General features: G+C 41.2%; 1 protein-coding gene across 2 annotated transcripts in view; it reads right to left on the bottom strand.

Moving 5' to 3' along the window:
* Positions 1-26512, bottom strand: part of MTR (5-methyltetrahydrofolate-homocysteine methyltransferase) — a 114293-nt gene that overhangs the window by 26839 nt on the left and 60942 nt on the right. For both annotated transcript variants that reach the window (XM_022553110.3, XM_022553111.3), the window contains exons 16-24: positions 24908-25087; positions 22262-22378; positions 21808-21948; positions 15814-15903; positions 14275-14427; positions 10947-11054; positions 9568-9668; positions 1229-1296; positions 531-651 (exon numbers count right to left, since the gene is read on the bottom strand). In XM_022553110.3, coding sequence (XP_022408818.1) covers positions 531-651; positions 1229-1296; positions 9568-9668; positions 10947-11054; positions 14275-14427; positions 15814-15903; positions 21808-21948; positions 22262-22378; positions 24908-25087 — 1079 coding nt within the window. The remainder of the gene's footprint in view (positions 1-530; positions 652-1228; positions 1297-9567; positions 9669-10946; positions 11055-14274; positions 14428-15813; positions 15904-21807; positions 21949-22261; positions 22379-24907; positions 25088-26512) is intronic.

Genomic DNA, 26512 nt, shown 5'->3' with positions numbered 1-26512 from the left:
CCAAAGGTTCCCCAAAGGTCTCTCTTTCAGAAACAACTTCCCAAAGTGATCCTCTGATTCATTCTCTCTAGGTCAGCTTTCTATCTCAACTATTACAAGGTCGGAGTTTCTTCAAGAGAACTTGTAATTATTCAGTCAGATACCTGCTTCAAGACAGAGAGTGGGCTAAAGTTCAAGCAGTGTTTTTGTACCAAAAAACACAGCTTCTCCACTCAGTTTGATTTCAAGAGGATAAGTGTTCGTTAGAAGTCTCAGGAACTGAATGGGAGGTGAGAAGATGAAGGAAAAGAGGACTGCAGGCCAAAGGAATCCAAAAACAGGGAGAGGGGGTAGATGACAGAGGAGTTTCCTGCAGCAGGCCCCCAAATGATTCTGGCTCTCGTGGTGTGAAGGCTGGAAAGTTCGTGTATTTATATAATAAGGAGCCAATGCACTATGCATAAGAAAAAAAGTCGGGTTTTATCACTGTTTTTAAACACTGGCATTTAAGAGAATTTAAGGGAAGCACAAAGCTCATTAGCATGACTTACCTCGAAGTGGTAGCTCCTCCAATCAACAACGGAATCTTTATAGCTAATCTCTCCATTTCCTTAGCAACGAAAATCATTTCATCCAGGGAAGGAGTGATTAGTCCTGACAGGCCAATTATATCTATTATTTAAAAAAAGAGAAAAAAGGACAGTAAGAAGGAGGATGAGAGGAAAAGTATGAAGACTCATTTTCAAAACTTTGTAATAAAGACCACAAGACAGAAGATAAGTTCCCAATTTCTAATTCTGAGGCTTCTTTTCTGACTGGGGTTTTCAATTTATTGTTTGCTTTCAGGAGTAAATATGATTTGCAACTTCAAGTTGAATATGCTTGCCACAGTTTCGGGAAGCCACGCAATTGTTAGTTCATGATTTCCCAGACTCAACGTGTCACAGTGTCAGAAGAAACATAAAAGCAACTACACACAGAGGAAAAAAATCCAATAAAACTGTTCTCTATTTAAGAAGCCTGTCCCCATTCCCCTTCCTCATAGCTAGAGAGGAGTTTCATGGTTACCTGCTCACCCCTTCTACCTCCATTATAAACGGCAATGACAGCACCCCCAGGCAGAGCTAGCACTTGAATGTCTGAATGTCCCACCATCCCACATGGGCTGGGGCATGGCTATTCACTGATAGACAGACAATGGGAGGAAATGGTATTTACTGAAATGCCCAGGAGCACAGCTGCACAGTACCTGCTTTGTGGTCGAGAGCAGCTTTCAGTATCTTGTCACATGGAGTCATGACTCCTAAGTCAATAACTCTGGGGCACAGAAATGAGATGTGAGAAAAATTAATGAGAACCCATTGGGAAAAAGCTAGACGAACATTTTTATTTAGCCATTAAATACTGCTCTAACGTAAACTGGAATCACACTGAAAAGCTCACTAAATATCAACCACCAACTCATCGACGACTGCCATTTATTAGGAACTGACCATGGGTCAGGGACTATGCTGAGCTTTTTTAAACACCTTTGCCGACTTAATCCACAGAGCATCTAATCCACCTATATTTAAAGGAGACAATTCAATAATATTTGGTAGAGGACACTATTATTTCCTAAGCTCTGGTAAAATATATGTAACACATCATTTGCCATTTTAACCTAAGTACAATTCAGCATCACTAATCAGTCAGTCGCAATGTTGTGCAACCATCACCAGCATTTATTTTCAAAACTCTTTCATCGCCCCAAAAGAAACTCTGTAATCCCTCAGCAACAATCCCTGATCGGCCCGTCCCAGCCCCTGGTAACCTCTACTCTACTTTCTGTCTCTATGAATTTGCCTAGTCTGGATATTTATACAAGTGGAATCATACATTATTTGTCCTTTTGTGTCTGGCTTATATCACTTAGCATAATGACTTCAGGGTTGCTCCACGTTGTAGCCTGTGTCAGAACTTCATTCCTTTTTAAGGCTGAATAATATTCCATTGTATGAATGTGCCACATGGTGTTTATTCATCCATCTGTCAATGGACACCTGGGTTGTTTCCATTATGCTAAGCCTTCTGCATAAACAATCTTGTTTAACCCTCACAGGAACTCTACATGGAAGCACTACCATGGGGCCCATTTTCTGTGGTTTGTTTTCATATTTTACTTCATGCATTTATCCAAATATATACACTGGATGGATTAATACAAATGGCATTATTGCGTTAAAGAATATAAATATTTTTACGATGCTTGATTCATATTTTAAACTCGATTTTGAGGCAGGTTTTACCAATTAATACTCTCTGTCTATTTTTAAAATTCTTGAAAACATGATTTTTACATTTTAATGAGGAAGGGCCCAGAGAAGTGTGGGCCCAGAAGTTAAGCATCTTGTCCAGTCAAACAACTAATCAGTAGCAGAGCTGAGGTTTGAACCAGGATCTGACACCAAAATCCATCTTCTTAGCCATGTAGGCCAATAAAGATGCTGGGTAAGTTCACTCAATAAATATCACCTGAACAGTATACCCCACATGGAAGCCAACTAGGAGGATAAGCAAGAAGAGGTCAGTTCCTGCACATGAAAAGCTGACGAGAAGGAATGTGGTGACTTAAGTTGAGGGAGAGGGAGACTGAATCAGAGAGCAGGTAACCACGAGAGATGGAGTGAGACTCAAAGGAAGAGCTGACCCTGGGCGGGCACATGAGAAGGGGGACGCAATTGGGAAGAGGAAGCCTGGAGCCTGTTACGCTCAGAGGACAGAGTAACACCAAGGAACTGTAACTCAGGGAGGAGACAGCTTTCTGGAACTCGGAGAAAATGGGACTTCTGCCCTTGAAAATGTTCTATAAACTACTCTTCTAGATTTAGAGAGTACATGGAATGTCAGTCATTTTGACAATTTAATTTGATAAGTATTTGTTATAAAGATGTTTTAAAAATTACAGTATGCATTTTCACTTGCTTCCTAATGTCAACAATTCTTAAAACTAAATAGGCAAAATAATTTTAAATTAAAAAAAAATCAATGCTTAAGAACTACTACCTGACATCACGTCAGCTGCTAACAGGTGGGTGTAGTTGGACACCAGGCGCAGGAAGGAGCCTTGCTTCTCACTATATAGCTTCTCATACTGTTAGATTTCTTAGCTTGTTGCCATATTACTTAAATTAAAAAAAAATAAAGTAGCATATATGGAATCCTCAGTAAGTACACAATTTCAAATCAATGCTAACGCTATTCAGGTCTGTTAGCACTAAGCTGGTAGAGAACAAATGCTGTAAGTGTTGATGATGGGGCCTGCAGGTTGTAACAGGGGCGAGGTGGAACCCTTTTTTTTTTTTTTTTAAGCACATTGCACTCAGTCTGGCAACAGATTTGTTAAACTGTGACTAAATACAGCCTATAAAACTAAGCAAAATGGCATATTGCTTTTCTATCAAGACAAAGAGGCATGTATTTCAAAGCTGACTGCTTTTAGCATTGCATATATTTTTAAAATTCAATTAAAAATCATCAGTATGATGGCAAGAATCATCTTGCTCTCAATTCTTTTTCTTGTTTTAGGCACTGTATCATTCAGGAACATCGTATGATGCTTGCTTTTGTTTGAGGAAAAGTAAGGAGACCTTGTGGCTGGACAGAAATGGAGGAAGGAGAAAGCTGTAGGGAGTAAGGTCAGAGGGGGAGAAGAGGGCATCTTTTTTTCTTTTTTTAATTTTTATTATTTATTTATTATTTTTGGCCACGTTGGGTCTTCGCTGCTGCGTGCGGGCTTTCTCTATGTGCGGCGAGCGGGGGCTACTCTTCGTTGCAGTGTGTGGGCTTCACATTGCAATGGCTTCTCTTGTTGCGGAGCACGGGCTCTAGGCGCACGGGCTTCAGTAGTTGTGGCAAGTGGGCTCAGTAGTTCTGGTTCGCAGGCTCTAGAGCACAGGCTCAGTAGTTGTGGCGCACAGGCTTAGTTGCTCCGCAGCATATGGGGCCTTCCTGGACCAGGGCTCGAACCTGTGTCCCCTGCACTGGCAGACGGATTCTTAACCACTGCACCACCAGGGAAGCCCCGTAGAGGGCATCTTAATGGCAGCGATTAGTTCGATTTTCAAAATATTGTTTCTTTAGCTATCCAAATGGAGCCCTTAGGTAGTCGTCTGGATAGGTAAGCCTGGAGTCCAGGTGACAGATCCATGCTGGGGATAAAACCTGGGACTTGACAGCATATTAGATGGTGTTAAAAAGTCCTCAGACCGTGTGTAAAAGATGTAGAAAAATAAATTGCCAAAAGCGGGTGGAGGGTGGGGAGAAAGAGGGGAGGGAAGATGGGGAGAGAGGAGGGGAAGGGGAGGGGAGATGAAAGGGGAGAGGAGCAAGAAAAAAAACTCATCAGACTGAATGAGATGATCTAAGACTATCTGACCAGACCTACTTTAACCTGATCTGACCTTTATCAAGATCCCAGGTGGTCAGAAGGTACATTACAGTCCGAGAAGCACTAACCTAGGTAGTGAGGACAGACAGAGAAGAGGTCCCAGGGCTGAGCCTCGGAGCACTCCCCTGTTCAGGGGTCACACAGAGAAGGAGAAATCAGCAAGAGAGTGACAACTGGCAGTCAGGCAGGTAAGAAGAGGTCTGGAAACAGTGAGCCAGGGATCTGGGGTACAAGTTCAACTTCCAACGTATTAGGCTGCCTTAAGAGGTCTTGCTGGGAGACAGTCAAATATATCACTGTTTAGAGGAGCACTTCCCAACGTTTTCCACACAGAGAAGTAGTATTTATGGCACTGGGATACAGGAAGGAGGCTGCTCACCACCAGGGACAACCAATCTAGGCCTGGGGTTGTCCCCAGCCCCACCCCAGAAGAAGGGGATGAATTTCTGAGCATGTGTGAGTTGAGAAATCAGTTTCTGAGCACATGTGAGTTCATTAGAATATGAATTCTAATTCATATTCTGAATTAGAATATGGTGTGACAAGTGCCACAGAGGAGGCATTTACAGTGTGCTGTGGGAAACCATCTAATCTCGGTAACAACTAGAAGCACCCCAGGAGGGTGACTCCAGCTGCATTTTGAAAAAATACGTAGGTATTAGCTGGATGAAGGAAAACAGAGGGCCACCCAGGCAGAAACTAGTACTATGAAGGTCCAGAATCACAAACAACTGGCCCTGGGGAACCCTGGCTGAAGGAAAGGATCTGAAGCCTGGGTCAATCCCATCCCTGCCTTCCATGGCGGCCACCATTCTTTGCACCATCTCTTCCCATTTTCTCTCCCCTTTACTACAACTCCCTGCGTCCCCCATATAGCTCTCCACCTCCCTTGGCTTTCCCTTGGTTTCCCTTCTGCACTCTGAGCTATACCCAGTGTCTGTAGGCCTCTTATACACATTCTTATATTTTGCCACATAAGAGATTAAAGAAAATAAAAATGATGTTATGGAAAATTTTGTATTTTATAATCATCTTTCTAAAGTGCTTATAACAGAGCTGTAAATGCAGGCATTTAATTTGGGTTTCTAATGCAGAAAAAAATGTAAGCTGCACTAAATGCCTTAGCAAAGGCATCCAATACTATTTAAGAATTCATACAATTTAGAAAATAAATATTGTAATATATAAAGCCCCTTTTACTCTCCAGAAGGAATTAAAATGGAATATAAAGCTAGCTTTGCATCTGCATCCACTTAGGGTACCTCATATTTGCTGTCATGTGAAATGAAGTTAAAGGTGGCAGCTTCTTCTGATCCTGCAATTCACAGGTACCACCACTAGATGGGAGTACCGTACCAGTCTGCAGCCCCAACTAAGGTTTCCAAGCTGTGGTTAAGAACAGATAAATGGATAAAGCAGGAGTGATACATGCATACGATGGAACCATAAGAAGCCATAAGAAAGAAGGAAATCCTGCCATTATGACATGGATGGACTATGAGGGCATTATGCAAGTGAAATAAGTCAGACAGAGAGAGACAAATACTGTAGGATATGCTTACACGGGGAATCTAAAAAAGCTGAACTCACAGAAACAGAGAGTAGGACAGGTGTTACCAGGGGCTGAGGGGTGGGGAAATGGGGAGATGCTGGTCAAGGGTACAAACTTCCAGTTGGAAGATGAATAAGTTCTAGGGATATAACACACAGCACTGTCAATGGAGTTAACAATACTGTATGATATACTTGAGAGTGTTAAGAAAGTAGATCTTAATGTGCTCACCACAAACAAGAAATGGTAATTATGTGATGTGATGGAGGTGCTAGCTAACACTATGGTGGTGATCATACTGCAATATATGTGTATCAAGTCAACGTTTTACACCTTAAACAATGTTATATGTCAATTATATCTCAATTAAGCTAGAAAATGACAGACAGACACAGACAGACACACACACACACACAGTTGAAAGCCTCCGAATAATTATAAAGAGAGCATGCTGAGGTGCTAGAAGTCTCTAGTGTGCCCTTGACTTAGATACAGTCGTTTTCCTCACTCAGCTGAAAGCTCTAACATTATACAGTTTCAAAGTGTCCCCTTCTTAGCCATATATTGCGTATTATTTACCCATACTAGACAATTATATTAAGAACCACTGGTTAAAATGAAAATATGCCTCATTATCTGTTTCATCAGATCCATATTTTTTAAAGTACTAGATGTATATCTAATTTTAACATTTCTGTTAATATATCCTACTTTTTCTTACCCAGTTAAACAGTGTGCATTATCTGTTAAATGGGAAAAGTCCACATTTGTCTCTTTATGTAATTATTATTAAAGAGTATATCTAAAATCAACTTTCATGTAATCAAATATCTGATCAAAAATGTTTTTAAGTATTCTAAATTATTTCTTCAGAGGAATTTAACTAGCATATTAATATTATACATTACAGTTAAAGTTGTTTATAACTGGAATAAATACTGGAAGCTAAACTGACATAACATAGAATCCCAACTTTTGGATTCAGAAGCCCTGAGTACAGCCTGCCACTTCCTAGCTGTGTAAAATGAGAAATACAATAATTGAGGCAGGCAAAGCAGGATCAAAACCATAAAAAGAAAGAATGAACAAAAAGAAAGAAAGAAAGAAAGAGAGGGAGGGAGGGAGGGAGGAAGGAATCAGGAAAAGAATACCAAAAAACAAAGAAAAAGAAAAATCAGTTATATAAAAGCACTATATAAATTGTGAAGCAGAAAACAAATGTTAGGTATTAATAAACTCTTGGTGGACACATCCCCAGATCCATTTAAATTCTCAAATCTGCAAATTCTATTGCATCATCCCCATAAAAAAAATGTGTTTTCTGTCTAGACAGAACTATCACTTTCAGTCCTCTTTACTTCTTTTTTCCCCCACAAAGAACATGTCTCTTCATGAGATTTACTGCATCAACGACAAAGAACCAGGAATGATAAAGTTGCATTAATATCTGGTACTGGATGGTTTGCTAGACTCACTCACTAGCTGGGTGATTCACCCAGGCATCAGCTGGAACATGGATATCCAGGCATACATTTAACTATATAAAGCAGCTATCAGGGGCACCTGTCTACTAGCTGATGTCATAACATTAAACCCACCAGTACCAAGAGTCTATGTGTTATAAGACATAAGACCCAAAGGAGTGTTTGACTTGATAGAAAAAGTTTGCACATTAACTTTTTTTTTTTTTTTTTTTTGCAAAAAGAATAGAATTTCATCAGAAGATGTTTCTCCAGTTACTCCAGATAAGTGGCCCCTAGTGCACAAGCCAGAGGAACTGGGTATGCTGGTCACAGTTTTCCCTGGCCTTTTTTTTTTTTTTGACTGCTTTGGGTCTTCGTTGCTGCACGCGGGCTTTCTCTAGATGCGGCGAGCGGGGACTACTCTTCGTTGCGGTGAGCAGGGTTCTCATTGCGGTGGCTTCTCTCGTTGCGGAGCACGGGCTCTAGGCGCGTAGGTTTCAGCAGTTGTGGCTCGCTGGCTCTAGAGCACAGGTTCAGTAGTTGTGGCGCACGGGCTTAGCTGCTCCGCGGCATGTGGGATCTTCCTGGACCAGGGATCAAACCCATGTCCCCTGCATTGGCAGGCGGATTCTTAACCACTGCGCCACCAGGGAAGTCCCTTAAAATGTTTTAACTGGAGGAAAATACATTCCTGGTATGATTCTCTCAACTACTTGTCCATTTTTCATAATTAAAAATTGTCCCACTATCACCACTGAACATGTTCCTGCTTTTTAGCCTGATAAACAGTAAAGTTCTTGAATGGAGAAAAGTCAACTCAATCACTTTGGTGTCTCTGATACAATGCATGGTATGTAGTAGATGATCTATAAACATTTATCAGCGTAACTGAACTTGAACTAATTATGATGAATGCAAATAGAAACCAACAACATAGGGTTTGAAAAGGTGAGACAACAGAAGAAATGTCAGAGATTTTAGGAAGCAAATACCCCATCCAAATACTTATTTCTCGTCCAAATACTTATCCTATAGGTAAAATCTCATTATAACAACCTCCACTGTATCTCCAGTATTTTTATCTTAAAAAAAATTAATACATTCCAAGAACAATATTCCTCATTTCCAGGACCAGGAGAGAATGCTAAGTCTTTGACAGTGAACAGGCAGCCAAACGGAAGTGCCTGTGAAGACAGTCAGAGGGAAGAAGGTGCCGGCCCTCACACTGTTCCTCCATCTCCAGCCTTTCTGAGTGGTTCTTAGCTGCATTTAATTAGCCTTGAACGCAGACATGGATAAATATTTTGAGAGTAGGCGGGGGGCTTAGAGGGTAATTATTATCAGAGAGTGGGCAAAGACAACTCCAAGGGGGCCCGGCTGTAGCTGCAGTCAAGTCTCTCTTCTCTACAGAGAAAAACGCACATTGGAAAGAAGTCCATGACTCAGAGACTGTTGGTTGGACATGGGCCAGAGAAGACATTAGTTATAGTAGGCTTTTCATTACAAAGAATATGTTGAAATCTGAGCAAAACATGCTCTTACTGTGGGTCATGAGCTCTCACATAGAAATAAATTTGCGCTGAATAATCATTCAACTATAATGAAAGATATAAGAAAGGGATTTTACTTGTATACAACATTCAAAAACTAGCTTCATCAACACCAGGACGCATGCCTGGTTCTGTTCTAAGCAAAGCAAAAAGAACTGTACAGTCAAAGCCTTCTTATAAAACTCTATTTAGCCAAGGTCTTAATAAGATCTTGGCTCTAAATATCTGGCAGTTCATCGAGAGGAAAACGGAAATATGCTCAGTGTCATGGGCCATGGGGTGGGACCCAATGTTCTAGCCTCTGGCCGGAGGTCAAATCCCCAGAGGCCTCTTGTTGTTTTGACACTGCTTGAATAGTTTTTTCTATTCTTTTTGTCCTTACTGAGCATACAACATTAAATAATTACTAACTTCCTTCATTTGAAAAGGTATGTTCAATGTAGAAAATTTGAAAACACAGTGAAGAAAAAGAAATTAAAAATAACCTCTAACATCTACTGCCCTACCCTGCCCTTCGCACCCAGTAAAGAATTACCCTGTTAATGCTTTCACTTTAAATAAGAAAGGGGGTGAAAACGACAGGTCTTAACTCACCTGAAATTATTGCAGCCAAGGACAACTCCAACTATGTTCTTGCCAATGTCATGCACATCGCCTTTAACGGTAGCCAGCACAATGGTACCTTGGTAAGGGTCCTGGAGAGGAAGCCAAGCAGCTAAGCATCGCTGTGGTCACTTCAGAGCAGATCACCCAGTTCTCCAAAGCCAGACAGGTATCAGCACAGAAAGCAATTCAATACAACCAAGGCAACCTCAAAGATGGACCCGGGGGACTTCCCTGGTGGTCCAGTGGTTAGGACTCCAGGCTTCCAATGCAGGGGGTGTGGGTTTGATCTCTGGTTGGGGAACTAGGATCCCACATGCTGCGTGGCATGGCCAAAAAAAAAAAAAAAAAAAGAAGATGGACCCAGGAGCCAGGTCCCATGCTCTGTGAGAAGGCGGCTGTAAGCCCCAGCAGCTCGAAGGAAGCCCACCCAGCTGGTTAGCTCAGGGGGCTTCAACCAAGATCATGCATTCCATCACCTCAAAGGACAGTTTAAGTTCAAATACAAAACAGTCCCATCGCTGAAGATCATATCTTTAACCCCCAAAACCTGTCTGATAAACATTCACTGTTAGCAATAAAGGGAGAGGGAGGAGCCGGTGAATCGCACATGTCCTGTCAGAATGGGAAGGACCACAACAGACTAGTGCAGGGGGGCTTCAACACTGTTGCTCCAGACTGTCAGCACTCCCTCCCTCGGAAGAAGGGAGGGAGGGAGGGAGGGAGGGAGGGAGGGAGAAAAGAGAAAAAGAAAAGAAAAAGGCACGCAAGGCAAATGGGATTTTTATAAACACTATGCAAGAGCCATTCACAAACTCAGATCAATTTTAGAATTCAGAATCCTAGGGGCCAAAGCTGCCTGAGCTTCACAGGGGGCTAAACAAGGTCAAAAGCTTAATGATTCACTGTGGTGGTACAGCCAACAAGAATGGATCTGAATCCAGAAGTGGTGACAAGAACATGACCAGCACACAGGAAATATTCAGTTAAGAGGTTAAGAGGTTATCCAAAACTAAACAGCATCTCAAGGGTAGGGACCAATCTTTTTTAGCTACAGTGTCGAGCATAGTACCTGGCACGTAGTAGGAGCTTTGTAAATAGTCAGTAGATGAATGAACAAACTGCTTTTGTCTTGAAATCATGGGCTTTGTTTGAAAAATTATGTTCCTATTAAAAATTTCATGAAGCCACATTTATGGGAAAAATCCCAGGGTATTCTGATATTTGGTAAAAGAGCTGGATCATTCCTCCCTTTCATCTTCAATGACAAACACAGCCAAGCCTGATGGCTTAGGTCCCTACCCACACCCCAGTAAGAGTGTGCAGAGCCGATCCCCACAGGGCCCACAGGCTCGGACAAAATGACTCACCTTGTCTTCTATCGTGCCAGGAAGCACTTTGGTTTCTTCTCTCTCTTTTTCCATGAAGGGAATAAGGTGACCCACGGCTTTCTTCATGACCCGAGCTGACTTTATAACCTGGGGTAAATACACAGAGTCAGGCATCTTTACCAGAACACCTGGATGATTGCTACCGGCCACTTGTGAAATTTTAGCACAAATTATTATGCATGCTTTGTCCTCAGGTCAGCCACCCTGGAGTCCACTTATGACAGTGGCTGGGGTAAGGAAGGAGACCCCCGTGAGGAAAGTCAATGAATGAGGTAGAGCAGAAGGAAAACAAGGCTAGAAGCCAAATGTTGCAGTTTCTGTCCTCTGAACTTCTGCACGTTATTTTTTCTCTGCCTAGAAGGCCCTCCATCACATCTCCAAGTTCTATACATCCTTCAGGTGTCAAGCTTCTCCTCCAAGAGCCCCTTGTCAGCCTTTTCTTCTCAATCCCCACTGTTACAATTCACTTACAATTAAGGCTTATGCAAAAAAGGACCTTTTAAAGCTTACAGAATTGGAGAAGAATTTTGCAAACATATATTGGATAAGCAATTAATTTCCAAAATATATAAAGAACTAACACAACTTCATAACAAAAAACCAAATATTCCGATTAAAAAGTGGGAAGAAGAACTAAAAAGACATTTTTCCAAAGAGGATATCAAAATGGCCAGTAGGCATATGAAAAGATGCTCAACACCACTAATCATCAGGTAAATGCTAATCAAAACCACACTGAGCTATCACCTCACACCTGTTAGAATGGCCATCATCAAGATAAGAAACAACAGGTGCTGGTGAGGATGTGGTGAAGAGAGAACTCTTATGCACTGCTGGTGGGAATGTAAATTAGTCCAACTATATGGAAAACGATATGGAGGTTCTTTAAAAAATTAAAAATAGGTCTACCACACAATCCAGCAATTCCACTTCTGGGTATAAACCCAAAGGATATGAAAACAGGATTTTGATAAGATATTTGCACATCCATGTTTATCACAGCGTTATTTATAGTAGCCAAGATATGGAAACAACCCAAATGCCCATCAACAGATGAATGGATAAAAAAGATGTGGTACATATATATACAATGGAATATTATTCAGCCACGATAAAAGAGAATATCCTGCCAAGTGCAAAAAACACAGATGGACTTTGAGTACATTATACTAAGCAAGATAAATCAGATAGAGATAGATAAGTACTGTATGATATCACTTACATGCGGAACTTGAAAAAGGCAAACAGGAAAGAAAAAACAAAATAAAACAGAGAGTAAAATGGTGGTTACCAAAGGATAGGGGATGGGAAGATAAGACTGATGGTATTTAAGGGTACAAACGTGTAACAAGTAAATAAGCCATAGAGATCTAACACACAGTATAATGAATATAGACAATAATATTGTACTATAATGATACAGTGTGATAAAAATTGCTTCAATGGCAATCATATTACAATATGTAAATGTATCACTGTGCACTTTAAATTTACAAAACATAACATGTCAAATTTACTAAATAGACAAAAAAGAACCGGGCCTTTTATAAAATTCATCAGTGTATGCTAAAATTCATGAGTAGAAGTAGCATGAGAAACAGGATATTTGCATAGTCTCAAAGTTTCTCCCCACAAGTAAATTTACAGTGGAGAAACATAGCAGGCACCATTAACCAAATGATCAAAGTTAACCTCACCAGTAATGAGACACAGCAACATGATGGGCCTCCTGATATGATCCACTGAGAAGGGCACAGCATTATACTGTGTTATTCTTGCCAAAAATGAAAAAACATCAGACAAATTCAAACTGAGGGACAGGCTACCGTTATCAAACTGTACTATACTCTTCAAAAGTCAAGGTCACAAGGAAAGACTCAGGAACTGTTAGAAAAGGCAGGATAAAAGCAATGTGGGGTTGTGGAACACAAAGAGAACAGCAGCGAAAACACCGGTGAAATCTGAATAAGGTCTTTCGTTAACAGTATTATACCAATGCTAACTTCCTGGTTCTGATAACTGTACTATGATCAAGTGAAAATGTTAACATTAGGGGAAGAAGTTGAGTGAGGGATACATGGACACTTTAAACTACATCTGTAACTTGTCTGTAAGTCTAAAGTTAACTCAAAAATAAAAAGTTAAAATAATAAGTCAACATCATGAAAAATAAAGACTGAGGAACTGCCCCAGACGGGGGGAGACTAAGACAGGACAACTGAACGCCCCTTATTTTGAGTGTGATTATGGTTTCACAGGTGCAGACATGTTACAGCTTATCAAACTGCATCCTTTAAATACGTGCAGTTTATTGTATATTAATTATAAAACAATAAAGCTATAAGAAAAGATGAATGCTATGAAGGAAACGGGGGAAATGGGCAATGAATAATTAAATGTAGAATGAGTTTTTTAAAAATCAACTATAATTTTTAAAAAAAAGTTAAATAAGAAAAAAAAAAAGAACAGGGACTTATTTTTTGTATGCCTCACAGACCAGAAGGCTAAACATGATTTATCAACTGATGTGGTCAGTAGCTGCTGTAAGTCAAAATAAGAGTAAGAGTACTGGTTTTACTTGAAATATATCATTTAATGTATATCACTATTTCAAATGGTAATGACCTTTTCAAAATATTCATCCTTAAGGATGAGCACTGGCTGGTCAAATCAAATCTTAATATGATAATTTTACATTAATCTTGGGTTTTATTTTTTTTAATTTAATTTATTTTTATACAGCACGTTCTCATTAGTTATCCATTTTATACATATTAGTGTATACATGTCAATCCCAATCTCCCAATTCATACCACCACCACCACCACCCCCCCACCACTTTCCCCCCTTGGTGTCCATACGTTTGTTCTCTACATCTGTGTCTCTATTTCGGCCTTGCAAACCGGTTCATCTGTGCCATTTTTCTAGGTTCCACATATATGCGTTAATATACGGTATTTGTTTTTCTCTATCTGACTTAATGCACTCTGTATAACTTGGGTTTTATTTCAATTTGGGGGTGGAGGAGAGACATGTGTTAGGGTAAGAAGTGATACAGAAGCCCAGAACATGAAGACTAGAATGCTGGGAATATCCAGATGACCTCTAACCTCCACACCAGCCTAGATGGACTTTTCCAGACTACTCCTAAAAATGAATTTAGAGAAAGAATGACCAGAATCACATCTCAATGCCCCTGAGCTCTTGTCAAAATTAAAACCTGAAAAATATACCCAAACTTACCCAAACTTAAAAGATAAAGGCTTTTTCTTTCAATTGTGAAAATTTCCCCCCATCATTTGCCAACCTGAGGTAGAAACATTTTTCCAGCTCCAAAAAGATCACCAACAATTTTCATGCCATTCATCAGTGGCCCTTCAATGATATTCAGAGGTCGGGGATATTTCTCCTGGTTTAATCTGGCTTCCTCAGTATCCTCAATAATGTACTTTTCAATGCCCTACACACACACACAAAAAAAATATCACAGAAAAAATTGGCTTAAGTTCAAATAGCCAACAAAGAATAAATCATGGAAATACTTAAGATTATGAGTTTTGGAATCAGACCGTTCAAACCCTGGCTCCTATCATTAATTTGGACAATTCATTAAACCTCAGTTTCCTCGATTAATATATCACACTGTACCAACCTCATGTGGTTATTCTGAGGATTAAATGAGATAATCCATGTAAAGTGCTTAGCTGGCTTTATCGATATAAAGTAAATATTGAGTAAAAGTGAAAAATTAGTGACAGAAGGAGTACTAATAAGTTCAAATTCATAATAAAATACACTTTTTTTTCCTAGTGGTTTAACAGGTTATATATTAACAAATATCTCCTGTGAAAACAGTATGTTTTCTCACTGTAATGTTACAGGGCTGGGTGGGGGGAGGAATAACAATGGGCAGGACACTTAGACGAAGTTCAGTCCATGAAGCTTCTACTGACCTGTTCTGCCTTCACTGGTCAGGCCCTAATCCTCCAGCATCCCCAGTTCAAGGATCCTTAGAGGTGGCTGACTAGTTCCACAACCTGAAGTAGGTGAATCTCAAAAGTCCAAGAAATTAAAAATTAAATTCTAGAGGCAAAAAAAGAACTCTGGGGCTTCCCTGGTGGCACAGTGGTTAAGAATCCACCTGCCGATGCAGGGGACACGGGTTCGAGCCCTGGTCTGGGAAGATCCCACATGCCGCAGAGCAACTAAGCCCGTGGGCCACAACTATTGAAGCCTGCGTGCCTAGAGCCCGTGCTCCGCAATGAGAAGCCACTGCAATGAGAAGCCCGCGCACCGAACCAAGAGTAGGCCCCGCTCACCACAACTAGAGAAAACCCATGTGCAGCAACAAAAGACCCAACACAGCCAAAATAAATTAATTAATTTAAAAAAAAAAAAAAAAACTCTGAAATTTTCCAGACTCACAAATGAGGAAATTGAAGCCAAGAGATTATTTATTTGGCCTAAAATTCCAATTATAGCAGAAGAGCCAGGATTCGCTTGTTGACCAAATAACAGCAACTTGGTCTCGGACAGCATTTCTCAACCTCGGCATAACTGACAGTTTGGACTGAATAATTCTCTGTGGTGCAGGCTTATCCTGTGCATGTAGGATGGTCAGTTCAGCAGCACCCCTGGCCACTGGATGCCAGTAAAAGCTTCCACCCCCAGGTGGGACAACCAAAAGTATGTCTAGATACTACCAAAAGTGCTGGAGGCGGGGGGCGTGGAGGGCAAAATCACCAGGGTGGTCCAGGGAACCTCCTTTGTCAGCTGCTGTCAGCACCTCCCCTCCAGCCACATCATCAGCCCTCAGGACAAGCCCCAGCCTCCAGCCCACACTCACCTTCACAAGAGCATATGCAAGGCGTTCTTCGATGGGGCCATTCCTCCACTCATCAGTCTGGATGACTTTCTTCCCTCCCTTGCCCTGAGTCTGGATTGAAATTTGGACAGAAAGATAATACAACAGGTCACTTACTCAGCTAATGGGCAGAAACAAACTATGCCTTACTCTTCTTTTACATTTCAAGGCCCTAGTAGAGTGCCCAGCATGAATTAAGATCTTGGTAAATGTTTGAGGTAAGGAGAGACGGAAAGAGAGAAGTCTTTTAGGATTTGAACTTTTATTTTTAAAAAATTTTTTTCCTTCCAGTTTTATTAAAATAGAATTAACATACAGCACTGTGTAAGTTTAAGGTATACAGCATAATGAGTTGACTTACATACATCATGAAATGCTTACCACAATAAGTTTAGTGAACATCCATCATCTCATATAGATACAAAATAAAAGACAATTTTTCTTGTGATGAGAACTCTCAGGAGTTATTCTCTTAACAACTTTCATATATAATATACAGTAACATTAATTATATTTATCATGTTGTACATTACACCCCTAGTACTTACTTATCTTACAAGGAAGTCTGTACCTTTTGACTGCTTTCACCCTATTTTCCCTCCCACCATCCCTGCCTCTAGTATTCACAAATCTGATCTCTTTTTCTACGAGTTTGTTTGTTTTTAAAGCATAATCGACCTACAACACTATGTTAGCTCCTGGTGCACAGCATAGTGCTTCAATATTTCTATAATCACAAAATGATCACCACTACGATTTGAATGCTTAGTAGAGAGACAGTGAGGCTCCATTTTTTTTCTTTCCTTTTTTCCTAAAAGATAGCATCTTAGGACCAAAGATTTCCAGGACAGTAAGAAAAGCTAGCTAAACCTCATATCTGATGAGCTTTTAAAGTTCTCAACAAGGACCATCACTACCCACAGGTATGTACAGAGAGGCTGTAATGAAGCTAAGTCAGAAATCATCCCGGAGGTGGGCACACTGCGAGGTGCAAGACTGTGCTCTCGGGGACTTTGCCGTATCATAAGGGAGGTGGAAATACACAAAGAAAGGTAAGCTAAAGAGAAAGCACGTGCCAAGGGCTGAATGAGGAGATGACACAGACGAGGCTAGGAATTTTGCATATCATCGCAAACTGGAGTGGTGAAGAGAGACTTCGAAGAAGCTGACAGATTCAGCAAAGGGACAAAAGCACAATGATCATGGTATGGAAGGTGAATGGCATCATCTGTTTCCTCCATCTCGACTGATGGCACTAGTTGCCCAAACCATAAACCTCAGTATCACTCTTGACTCTCCATCCATTCCTCACATTCATTCAATCGCCTAGTCCTAATGATTACATCGTCTCAATTTTTCTCTCTACCCCGCTTCCACTTTCCTAGTGCAAGCAGCTAACTGGTCTCCACAGCCCAGGATCACCCTGGTCTCCAATGCATCTTCCACCCTGTAGCCAGAGGGGCCTTTCCAAAATGCAAACCTGATCAAACTGTGCCCATGGGAAAAAATTCACTGTAAGTTCCCTATTTCTTTCCAGATACAGTACCGACTCCTCTCCACGCCATACAATGCCCTGACCTGACTTCCTCCCAGCTTCATCTTCTGCCACTCCTGAGGAGCTCAGCCGTCGTGAACGTTTCAATTCCTTACACTCTCCATCAGCTCTTTCACCCCCGGGACTTCACTTCCGTTCACCTGACATTTATTCAGCACCTACCAGATGCCAGGCCCCAGCTGGATGCAAATCCTCCTCCTCTGGCAGGGAATACCAGTACAATCCAACCCCAAACATTAGCCTGCCTAACTCCTATTGAGCTTTCAGGTCTCACCTGACCCAGCATTTCTGGGAGGCCTTCCCTGACCACCTCTACCTTTGGGTTCAGTGCCCTTCCTAAGCAGTCTAGAGCATCCTATACATGCCCTGTCACAGCACCTACCCACCACACTCAATGACAACTGCCTCTACACACTTTTGCATGTCTCACTAAGCTGCAGGCTCTGTAGGGGTATGTCTCTCTTACTACTTAGATCCTCTAAGTACAGAAAGCACAAAACAAAAATGAGTAAATATTAGCTGAATGATTTAATCCTGAACAAGAACAGATTTTCCAGAGCAATGTTTGGGCAGGATAGTAGAGGCCAAGTCACGGAGTGCCAGAAATCCATGCTCTGGAGTTTGGACTTAACCTTCCAGGCAGTGGTGGTAGGGGTGGAGGTGGGGGAATGACACAATACAAAGTTCTGAAGCTGCAGAGTAACATTCAAAGTAGTAATTTTTTTTCTTTTGGCCACATGGTTTGTGGGATCCAAGTTCCCCACCCAGGGATTGAACCCAGGCCCTTGGCAGTGAAAGCACCGAGTCCTAACAACTTGACCGCCAGGGAATTCCCATCAAAGTAGTATCTTTAAGAGAACCCTAGAAGGGGGAGAATATTTTAACGGTCCATGCTGAAGGCCTGAACTACAGCGGTAGGAACAGGAAGAGGAGGAAAGCACAAACATAAAGGCATCAAGTAATGGACAGTGTGGTAGGAAAGAAGGAAGGGCCTGGGGGGAGCTCCAGGGTTGAGGTCTGGGGTAACTGAATGACGCAGGGCTTTGTCACATGTCAAGAGACCAATGTCTCTCTTGCATGCTGAAAAACCTTAAAGAAGATGGCAATTAAAAAAAAAAAAAAAAAAATATATATATATATATATATATATATATATATATATATATATATCAGCATTATTTACAATAGCCAAGATGTGAAAACAACCTAAGTGTTCATCAGTGAATGAATGGCTATAGAAAGTGTGGTGTATAAATATACAATGGAATATTATTCGGACATAAAAAAGAGGAAATCCCGCCATTTGAAACAGCATGGATGGACCTTGAGGGCATCATGCTAAGTGAAATAAGTCAGACAGAGAAAGACAAATACTGTATGATCTCACTTATATTTGGAATCTAAAAAAAAATACTGTCCTAGAAGTGAAAAACAGAACGGCTGTGTGGGTCCAGAGTGGTTGTAAGTGTAGTGGTTGTTCCCCTCGTGATGGCGGGCTGACGGGGAGCTGTGATTCATCGCCGCTGCCCAGCATCAGGAGAGAGGATGGTACTGAATATCGCTCGCCTGGGAAAAGACCAAAATTCAAAAATTCAAAGTACAGTTTCTACTGAGTGCTTACTGCTTTCGCACCATCGTAAGTTGGGGACCTCTGTATTCTCACAATCTGAGGCCATTCAAGAGCCATCCCACCCAGAGCAGAGATCCTTCCCGTTCATGCCCAAAGAGTACTGCCTAATAAACAAACTCCACGGGAATTGCATGGTCTCATGACACCTGGAACTTACTCGCCACAGGTCAGCCTGCACCAAATCAGGGGAATTATTTTTCAATAAAGTCCATTACAGAGCTTAGGAAGATCAGAGACAGGACTCTTTCCACCCTTTTAAATAATAATATTGAATAATCTATCAGATGAAACTTGGGTGCAGAGTTCATCATTTCATAACAAAAAGAAATAATCATTCTCTTATATAGAAAATAATTCCTCAACCCTTATTTGTCTCATAATATTCCTGCTTTTCACGCTCCCTTTGCACTCGGTGTATCCTGAGGAATGGCTACAGAGCTGACGACTCCTGGCAGTGATGAAAGCATACCTGTTTTGGTTATTAATTCCTTACTGGTAACAGAAGTCACCTTGAATGTAGACAGCCTACTTGACAGAGGGGTCAATGGCTTGTGATAAGTCCTCATGCTTACATGAAGAGGGAGGCACTTGTTTATAAGATGGATTGTTGAACCCTTGCAATTTTCTTTTTCTTAATTTATTTTTGGCTGCATTGGGTCTTCGTTGCTGCGCGCGGGCTTTCTCTAGTTGTGGCAAGCGGGGGCTCTCTTCGTTGCGGTGCATGGGCTTCTCATTGGAGTGGCTTCTCTTGTTGCGGAGCATGGGATCTAGGTGCGCGGGCTTCAGTAGCTGAGGCATGCGGGCTCCAGTAGTTGCAGCACGCGGGATCAGTAGTTGTAGCGCACAGGCTTAGGTGCTCCCCGGCATGTGGGATCTTCCCCGACCAGGGCTCGAACCCGTGTCCCCTGCCTTGGCAGGTGGATTCTTAACCACTGCACCACCAGGGAAGCCTGAACCCTTGCAATTGTGATGAAGATTTCTCCGTTAACCTTCAGCTGTGCCCCAGGGGCAAAACCCCTCAGCAAGATATACAGAAACAAAAACTTGTAAGCAAATACTGAAAGTGAACAAAGACTGAAAAGAATGACTGATGTAAAATACAAAACCAGCAAAACCGTATATAAGAATAGGCTTATGGAGCCCTACCTTTCCTAAGCGAGAGCTGTCTTATCTGAACAGTGGAGAAGATGAAATAGCACATCACTTTATGGGTTAATTAAGAACGCTCTAATATAACTTCCTGATATAGAAGCTATGATGCCCTTCTGGCCTTCAGCAGAACCCTGTTTTAGTCAGTGATTCATGAAGGATCCCCCACTAAGTTGAAGGCAGACTAAGACAAAAACTGAATAGTGTTTCACACTCACGTCTTGGGCTAAGCACTTTGTCTACCTGAGTAGAAACAATCATGGAAATAGTGAAGGAAAGCTAGGCACTGTTTCTTATGTAATGAGCTGTGAAGCAGAACTTGATTATATTTGCAACCGTCAAGACATTCTGTCCTGGGTCCACATGAGAAATCAGAAACGTCCCAAGGAACTGAGAGGAGGGTCATGTGCTCACTGGCACTGAGTCTGAACTCCACTCAGCTTTGCTGAATGAACCTAAGGCTAACATGAGCGGTTTCATAAATCTAAATCTTGTCTCCCGTGAGGCTGATAAATCAAGGATGCAGTTAATCCTAAATTGTCCTATCCTTCTTCCAGAACATTTCAGTACTCTTCGAAGGAAGAGGAAAAGTTAGCAGTTCTGCCAGAGATGAATTCAGATTTTAACATGGAAAACATTAACACAGGTGGCAACACACACAAAAGCATTCTACCACTTTCCCAACGTGCTTTGTGAGAAAAATGTCTTCCCTTGCTATCACTTTCTGAAATAAATTAAAAAGTAAGTTTTCTTGAGGTAAAGATCTCATCTTTCCTTAAACTGAGTTCTAGGAAGCAGCACCCATAATAGATACTTAATACACCTAGGACTGCCGAACACATAATAAACGGAAACAAGGAACGGATTTTTGGATTAACTAAAATTATTCTCATGTCTATAGATCAAATGTGTACAGACCTCAAGCCCTGAACTGTAGAACTGTGCCACAATTGGACTAGATCCTAATATAAACAGGTATAAATACAAATATAAAGCTATAACAATGGGAACCAGGTAATCACACAGCCACACAAGGAAATGTCCAAAGTAGCCAATTTACATTATGAGGTAGAAAAATACCCAATAAAATGGAAAGATGTTCCCAGTATACTGCTAAACAAACAGGTTATCAAAAAAGCACTGAGAATATAGTTAACATTTTTATAAAAAATGTGTGTGAGTGTGTGTGTACATGTGTGTGTGTGTGTGGACACACCTATTAGCACATATTCGTATTGAAAAAAACCAAAACCATGACTAGAAGGTTGTAACAAAATCTCAACAGTGGTTAAAAATGGGTAGTAGGATTATGAGTAATTTTTATTTTCTTCTTTTGCTTACCAGTATTTTGTACATTTTCTAGAGTTAATATGTATTACTTTGGTATGAGAAAAATTAATTTTACATTTTAAAATAAACTTAAAGAAATATAAATTAAGAATACTGAAGCAGATAGGTAAGGCCTGCTTCTCCTTCCTTGCCCTAATGAAAACACCTTCTCTAGAACTCTCTGTAGAAACCTTCAGTGATTCAAAGACATGGCTGGATCCTTGCTTCTATTCTACAATGAAGGTCTAATAACACTAAGTGAATGAAAGATTCAAAGATAGGAAAAGCCATCCATCGGAACACCTCTCCCTACCTGGGCATAGTGTAAGAGCTTCTCGGTGGCCTCAGGGTCTCTGTTCCAGATGAGGTCCTCACAGAGCTGTAGAAGTTCCTTGTGGATGTCATCATACACAGGAAGGTTTCCAGCATTCACTATCCCCATGTCCATACCAAACTAAGGGCAATAAAAAGAAAAATGAGGATTTCTAGGGATACTCTAAATCGGAGTCAGCGACTCTTTCTGTGAAGAACCAGATAGAAAATACTGTAGGCCATAGCTTCTGTCGCAACCACTCAGCTCTGCTGCTGTAGCAAAAAAGCATCCATAGACAGGATACGAGTGAGAGTGTGTGACTTTGTTCTAATAAAACTGTATTCACAGAACTCTGTGAATAAAGCAGAGCAGAGTTAGTTTGTGGGCCGAAGTCTGTAAACCCCTGCCCTAAGTACAAGTTGGTGTCAAAAGGTAAACAGGTGTTCCACTATACCTTGATTGCATGGTAAAGGAAAACCCCATGCATTGCTTCTCGAATGGCTTCCATTCCTCGGAATGAAAAGGACAAGTTGGAAAGACCTCCACTTACTTTGGCTCCAGGTAACGTTTCCTGGAAAAAATTTTTAAATATGAAAAGATTTCCCTACTTTGCCAAAAGCAGCCATCACATCCCTTAAGCTTTATTTATAACAGTGGAAAGTTTAAAAAAAAACCAAACATATAGAGTTCAAAGTAATTCAGAGCTTCTTTTAGCTAGACGTAGACCACACCTTGCATATCAGGACATCACAAAGGCAGTGCTTCATAGTTTTTCCTACTAGACTCTAATCTCCCTAAGGGAAAATAAAAAATTCTGCTTTATCTCTGTATACTTCTACAGGGACCATGATAGGGCCACAATACATGGTGAGTATGTCATAAAATATTTGCTGGAGAGGGACTTCCCTGGCAGTCCAGTGGTTAAGACTCTGCGCTTCCACTGCAGGGGGCATGGGTTCGATCCCTGGTTGGGGAACTAAGATCCTGCATGCCGCGCCGCACCGCACAGCTAAAAAGAAAAAAACTTTGCTGGATAAATAACAGAAAAAGAAAGAAACAGAGACAGATAACAGAGAGACAGACAGACAGAGAGAACAAACAGAGAGTAGTTGGTCATTCACAGAAGGCACAAGCTACTAGAAGGCTTCCACTGCCTAAATGAACAAACTCCCAGGTTCACTATAAACTTGACCAAGTTTAAAAGGGCAAAAGGAAATTGAGGTTCCCACCACACCTTATGACATATCAAGCATTAGTATGTGTGTGGAACAACAGGAACTCTTACTTACTGTTGGTTAAAGTACAAACTTGCTCAAGCATTTTGGGAGAGAGCTGGTCACTGTCTGCTACTGTGACCCAACCCTTCCACTTCTGGGTATATTTTATAGGGGAGCTCATGCAAGAGATATATACAAGAGATATATACAAGAACGCTCATAGCAGCCTTGCTCATAACATACCCAAATTGGAAACAAACCAAACATCTAGGGACTTCCCTGATGGGGAAGTGGTTAAGAACCCACATGCCAATGCAGGGGCCATGGGTTCGAGCCCTGGTCCAGGAAGATCCCACGTGCCACGGAGCAACTAAGCCCATGCGCCACAACTACTGAGCCTGCACTCTAGAGCCTGTGAGCCACAACTACGAGCCCATGCGCTGCAACTACTGAAGCCTGCGTGCCTAGAGCCCATGCTCTGCAACAAGAGAAGCCACCACAATGAGAAGCCCGCACACTTGCAAGAAAGAGTAGCCCCTGCTCTCCGCAACTAGAGAAAAACCCGCAGGCAGCAACGAAGACCCAACGCAGCCAAAAATAAAACATTAAAAAAAAAAAAGAAAACCAAATGTCTATCAACAGCAGAACAGTTAATTATGAAACAGGTATATGATGGAATATTATACATTAATTAAAATGACAAGGTACAGCTACAACAACACAGGTGAATCGTTAAAATGAGACTGGGTGAGGAAAAAAGGCATTAGAATCTTAAAGCTCAAAAACAGGCAAAACTATACTGTTTATACAGTTAATTCTCATTATTTGTGATAGCTATGTTCTATGAAGTCACTGCAAACACTGCAAATTGGGGAAAAAAACCACTGCTCCAATGGGAAATGCAGGGTTAGGTTCGTGAGCCTCTGGTCCCAAAAATATCATCACTGATCAACATATAACCCTTTATATGTGTTTCCATTTAAAGACATCTTGTTTAGTATATATTGTTGATTGCCTACCACTGAGCTCACAGCCAACAGCACCACAACTCGTGTCTAAACAAAATTCATCTAACACATATTTTCTCCATAAGGCACATAACAGCCTTCTTGCACATAGGAACACTAAATAACACTTCAGCACAATGCATGGGAGCCATTTAAATACAGAAATCAATCACCAAGAAAAAGCTCAAAAATGTGAAAAACATGGCACTAAACGGACCATGAAAAGGGCACTTGTTTACGGAATGAGGGCTGAACCAAGAGGTTCAACCCTGTTGACTCATCTGAACACGTAGGTCAGGCACTCAGCTCTCTCACCACTCTGCACATGCACATGCCTGTGAATGATGCAGAAGCGCCGTCAGCATTGATTTGGGGGTCACAAATAAATTTTAGTAAGTAGGTGAATTTGCAGATACAAAATCCATGGATAATTCAGATTGACTGTGTATACAGAAGTGATAAAATTTTAAAGAAAAGCAACAAAGTAGAATCATAAAACTCAGCCTGTTGAAACACGCATAAAATTCAGAATGAGGGTGTAATGAGAAAGGGAGAGCCATGGGGGCACTACCCATGCTCCATTTCAGGACGCAAGTGAAAGTGAAAGCTATTATATGCTTCATAATTAATTATTTATCATACTCTATTATTTTTTCTATATTTCCCGGTATGTGTGTTTTACTTCACAGTATAAAATAACATATAAAAGAAAAACAATAAAAGCCCCTAAATTTCAGAAAACCAATTTACTACCTAAGAATAAGAATGTCAATATTCCTTGCCAATAAATATATGTTAGCTCAAACTATTCACTGGAGCCATGTGATAAATCTAAGCAATGTCTTGGGTAGAAAGGAGAAAAATACTTATACTCACTTTAATGACTTTTGTTGCATTAATAAAATTAACAGCATACAAGTTGTGTTCTTCCATCCCAGTACCAATGGTGAGGATATTAGGGTCAAAGATGATGTCATTTGGATTGAAGGCCAGTTTTTTCAAAAGGAGATGGTAGGCCCGGGTGCACACTCTGATTTTGGTGTCTGTTTCTGTTGCCTGGGGAAAGGAGTAAAAGATGTAATTTGAAATAGAAAAATGAGGTGTTATCTATGAAAACAGAAGGACAATTCACTTGTTGAAAGCGCTTAAGTATCAAATGCTTGGATTTCATAGAAATCCAAATACCAAGCAGCCTCTCAATGTTTATCAAATTATCTCCAAGGAGGAATTGGTTTAAAGTCCCTTTGTGTTTTCGTCAACACAACAGCTACACTACTTCTGTAAAGATCAAATCTTACATACACGTATGGTATGCTAATAAACAGGCTTCTTAAAAATACACACATATGGGGGGCTTCCCTGGTGGCACAGTGGTTGAGGGTCTGCCTGCCGATGCAGGGGACACGGGTTCGTGCCCCTGTCCGGGAAGATCCCACATGCCACGGAGCGGCTAGGCCCATGAGCCATGGCTGCTGAGCCTGCGCGTCCGGAGCCTGTGCTCCGCAACGGGAGAGGCCACAACAGTGAGAGGCCCATATACCGCAAAAAAAAAAAAAACCCACACATATGATAAAAATTCAAATACTACTAAAGAATAAATTTAAAAATACGTGCCCTTTCTCTCCTGGACCTGCCTGCAGTGTCCTAACCCATCACCCAGGCTTTCTTGGACCTTCCTGCAGTAACAGTCTACACAGATTCAAAGATGTTTATTTATTCCCCACCTCCAACCCCACCCACCATAACATTAGCTAACTAACTTGTGCCTCAAGTCATAAATATAAATTAATATTACTTTTCAAAACAGTGACCCTAGAAAGCCAAGCACTGACTCCAGCAAATCCCAGTCCTCCTGTTGCTTCCCAATATCCTTAGAATCAGGTCCCATGCCTCCAATTCTGTTTCCTATCACTGCCCCCTCATCTACTCCACTCTCCCCACACTGCTCCCTTGATGTTCCTGAAACCCACCAAGCTTGTCCTCCCTCAGAACCTTTCTATTCATTGCAGCCACTGCCCGGGACACACTGTGACATGGCTTTGTGCTTTGCATCACTCAGGTCTCCACCCAAATGTCCCCTTTTCAGAGAAGCCTTCCTTAATCACCATCTCTAAACCAGGCCCCTGCCACCCCTCTTGCATCCTCCACTCTTTTTCACGGTATCACTCCTTCTAGAAAATATTTTTATTTGGCAACTTCTTTATTATTTTTTGTTTTATTATTTATTATTAATTTGTCATTGTGAGCTAGAATCAGTCTTGCTGTATCCCCAAAGCCTAGGGCAGTGCCTGCCAGAGGATGTGCTCAATATTACTGTTGAATGAATGAATGAATGAGACTTTATCTCAGGGCATTTCTTTTTATTATTATTTATTTATTTATTTATTTATTTTTGGCTGCATTGGGTCTTCGTTGCTGTGCACGGGCTTTATCTAGTTGTGACAAGCAGGGGCTACTCTTCCTTGCAGTGCACCGGCTTCT

This window comes from Delphinapterus leucas, chromosome 16 (genome assembly GCF_059928025.1).
Source record: "Delphinapterus leucas isolate spDelLeu-1000000601 "Yukka" chromosome 16, BTC_Dleu_Yukka2, whole genome shotgun sequence".
NCBI classification, from domain to species: domain Eukaryota; kingdom Metazoa; phylum Chordata; class Mammalia; order Artiodactyla; family Monodontidae; genus Delphinapterus; species Delphinapterus leucas.
Note: the sequence above shows the minus strand (reverse complement) of the source record. Positions and strands in the feature narration are given on the sequence as shown.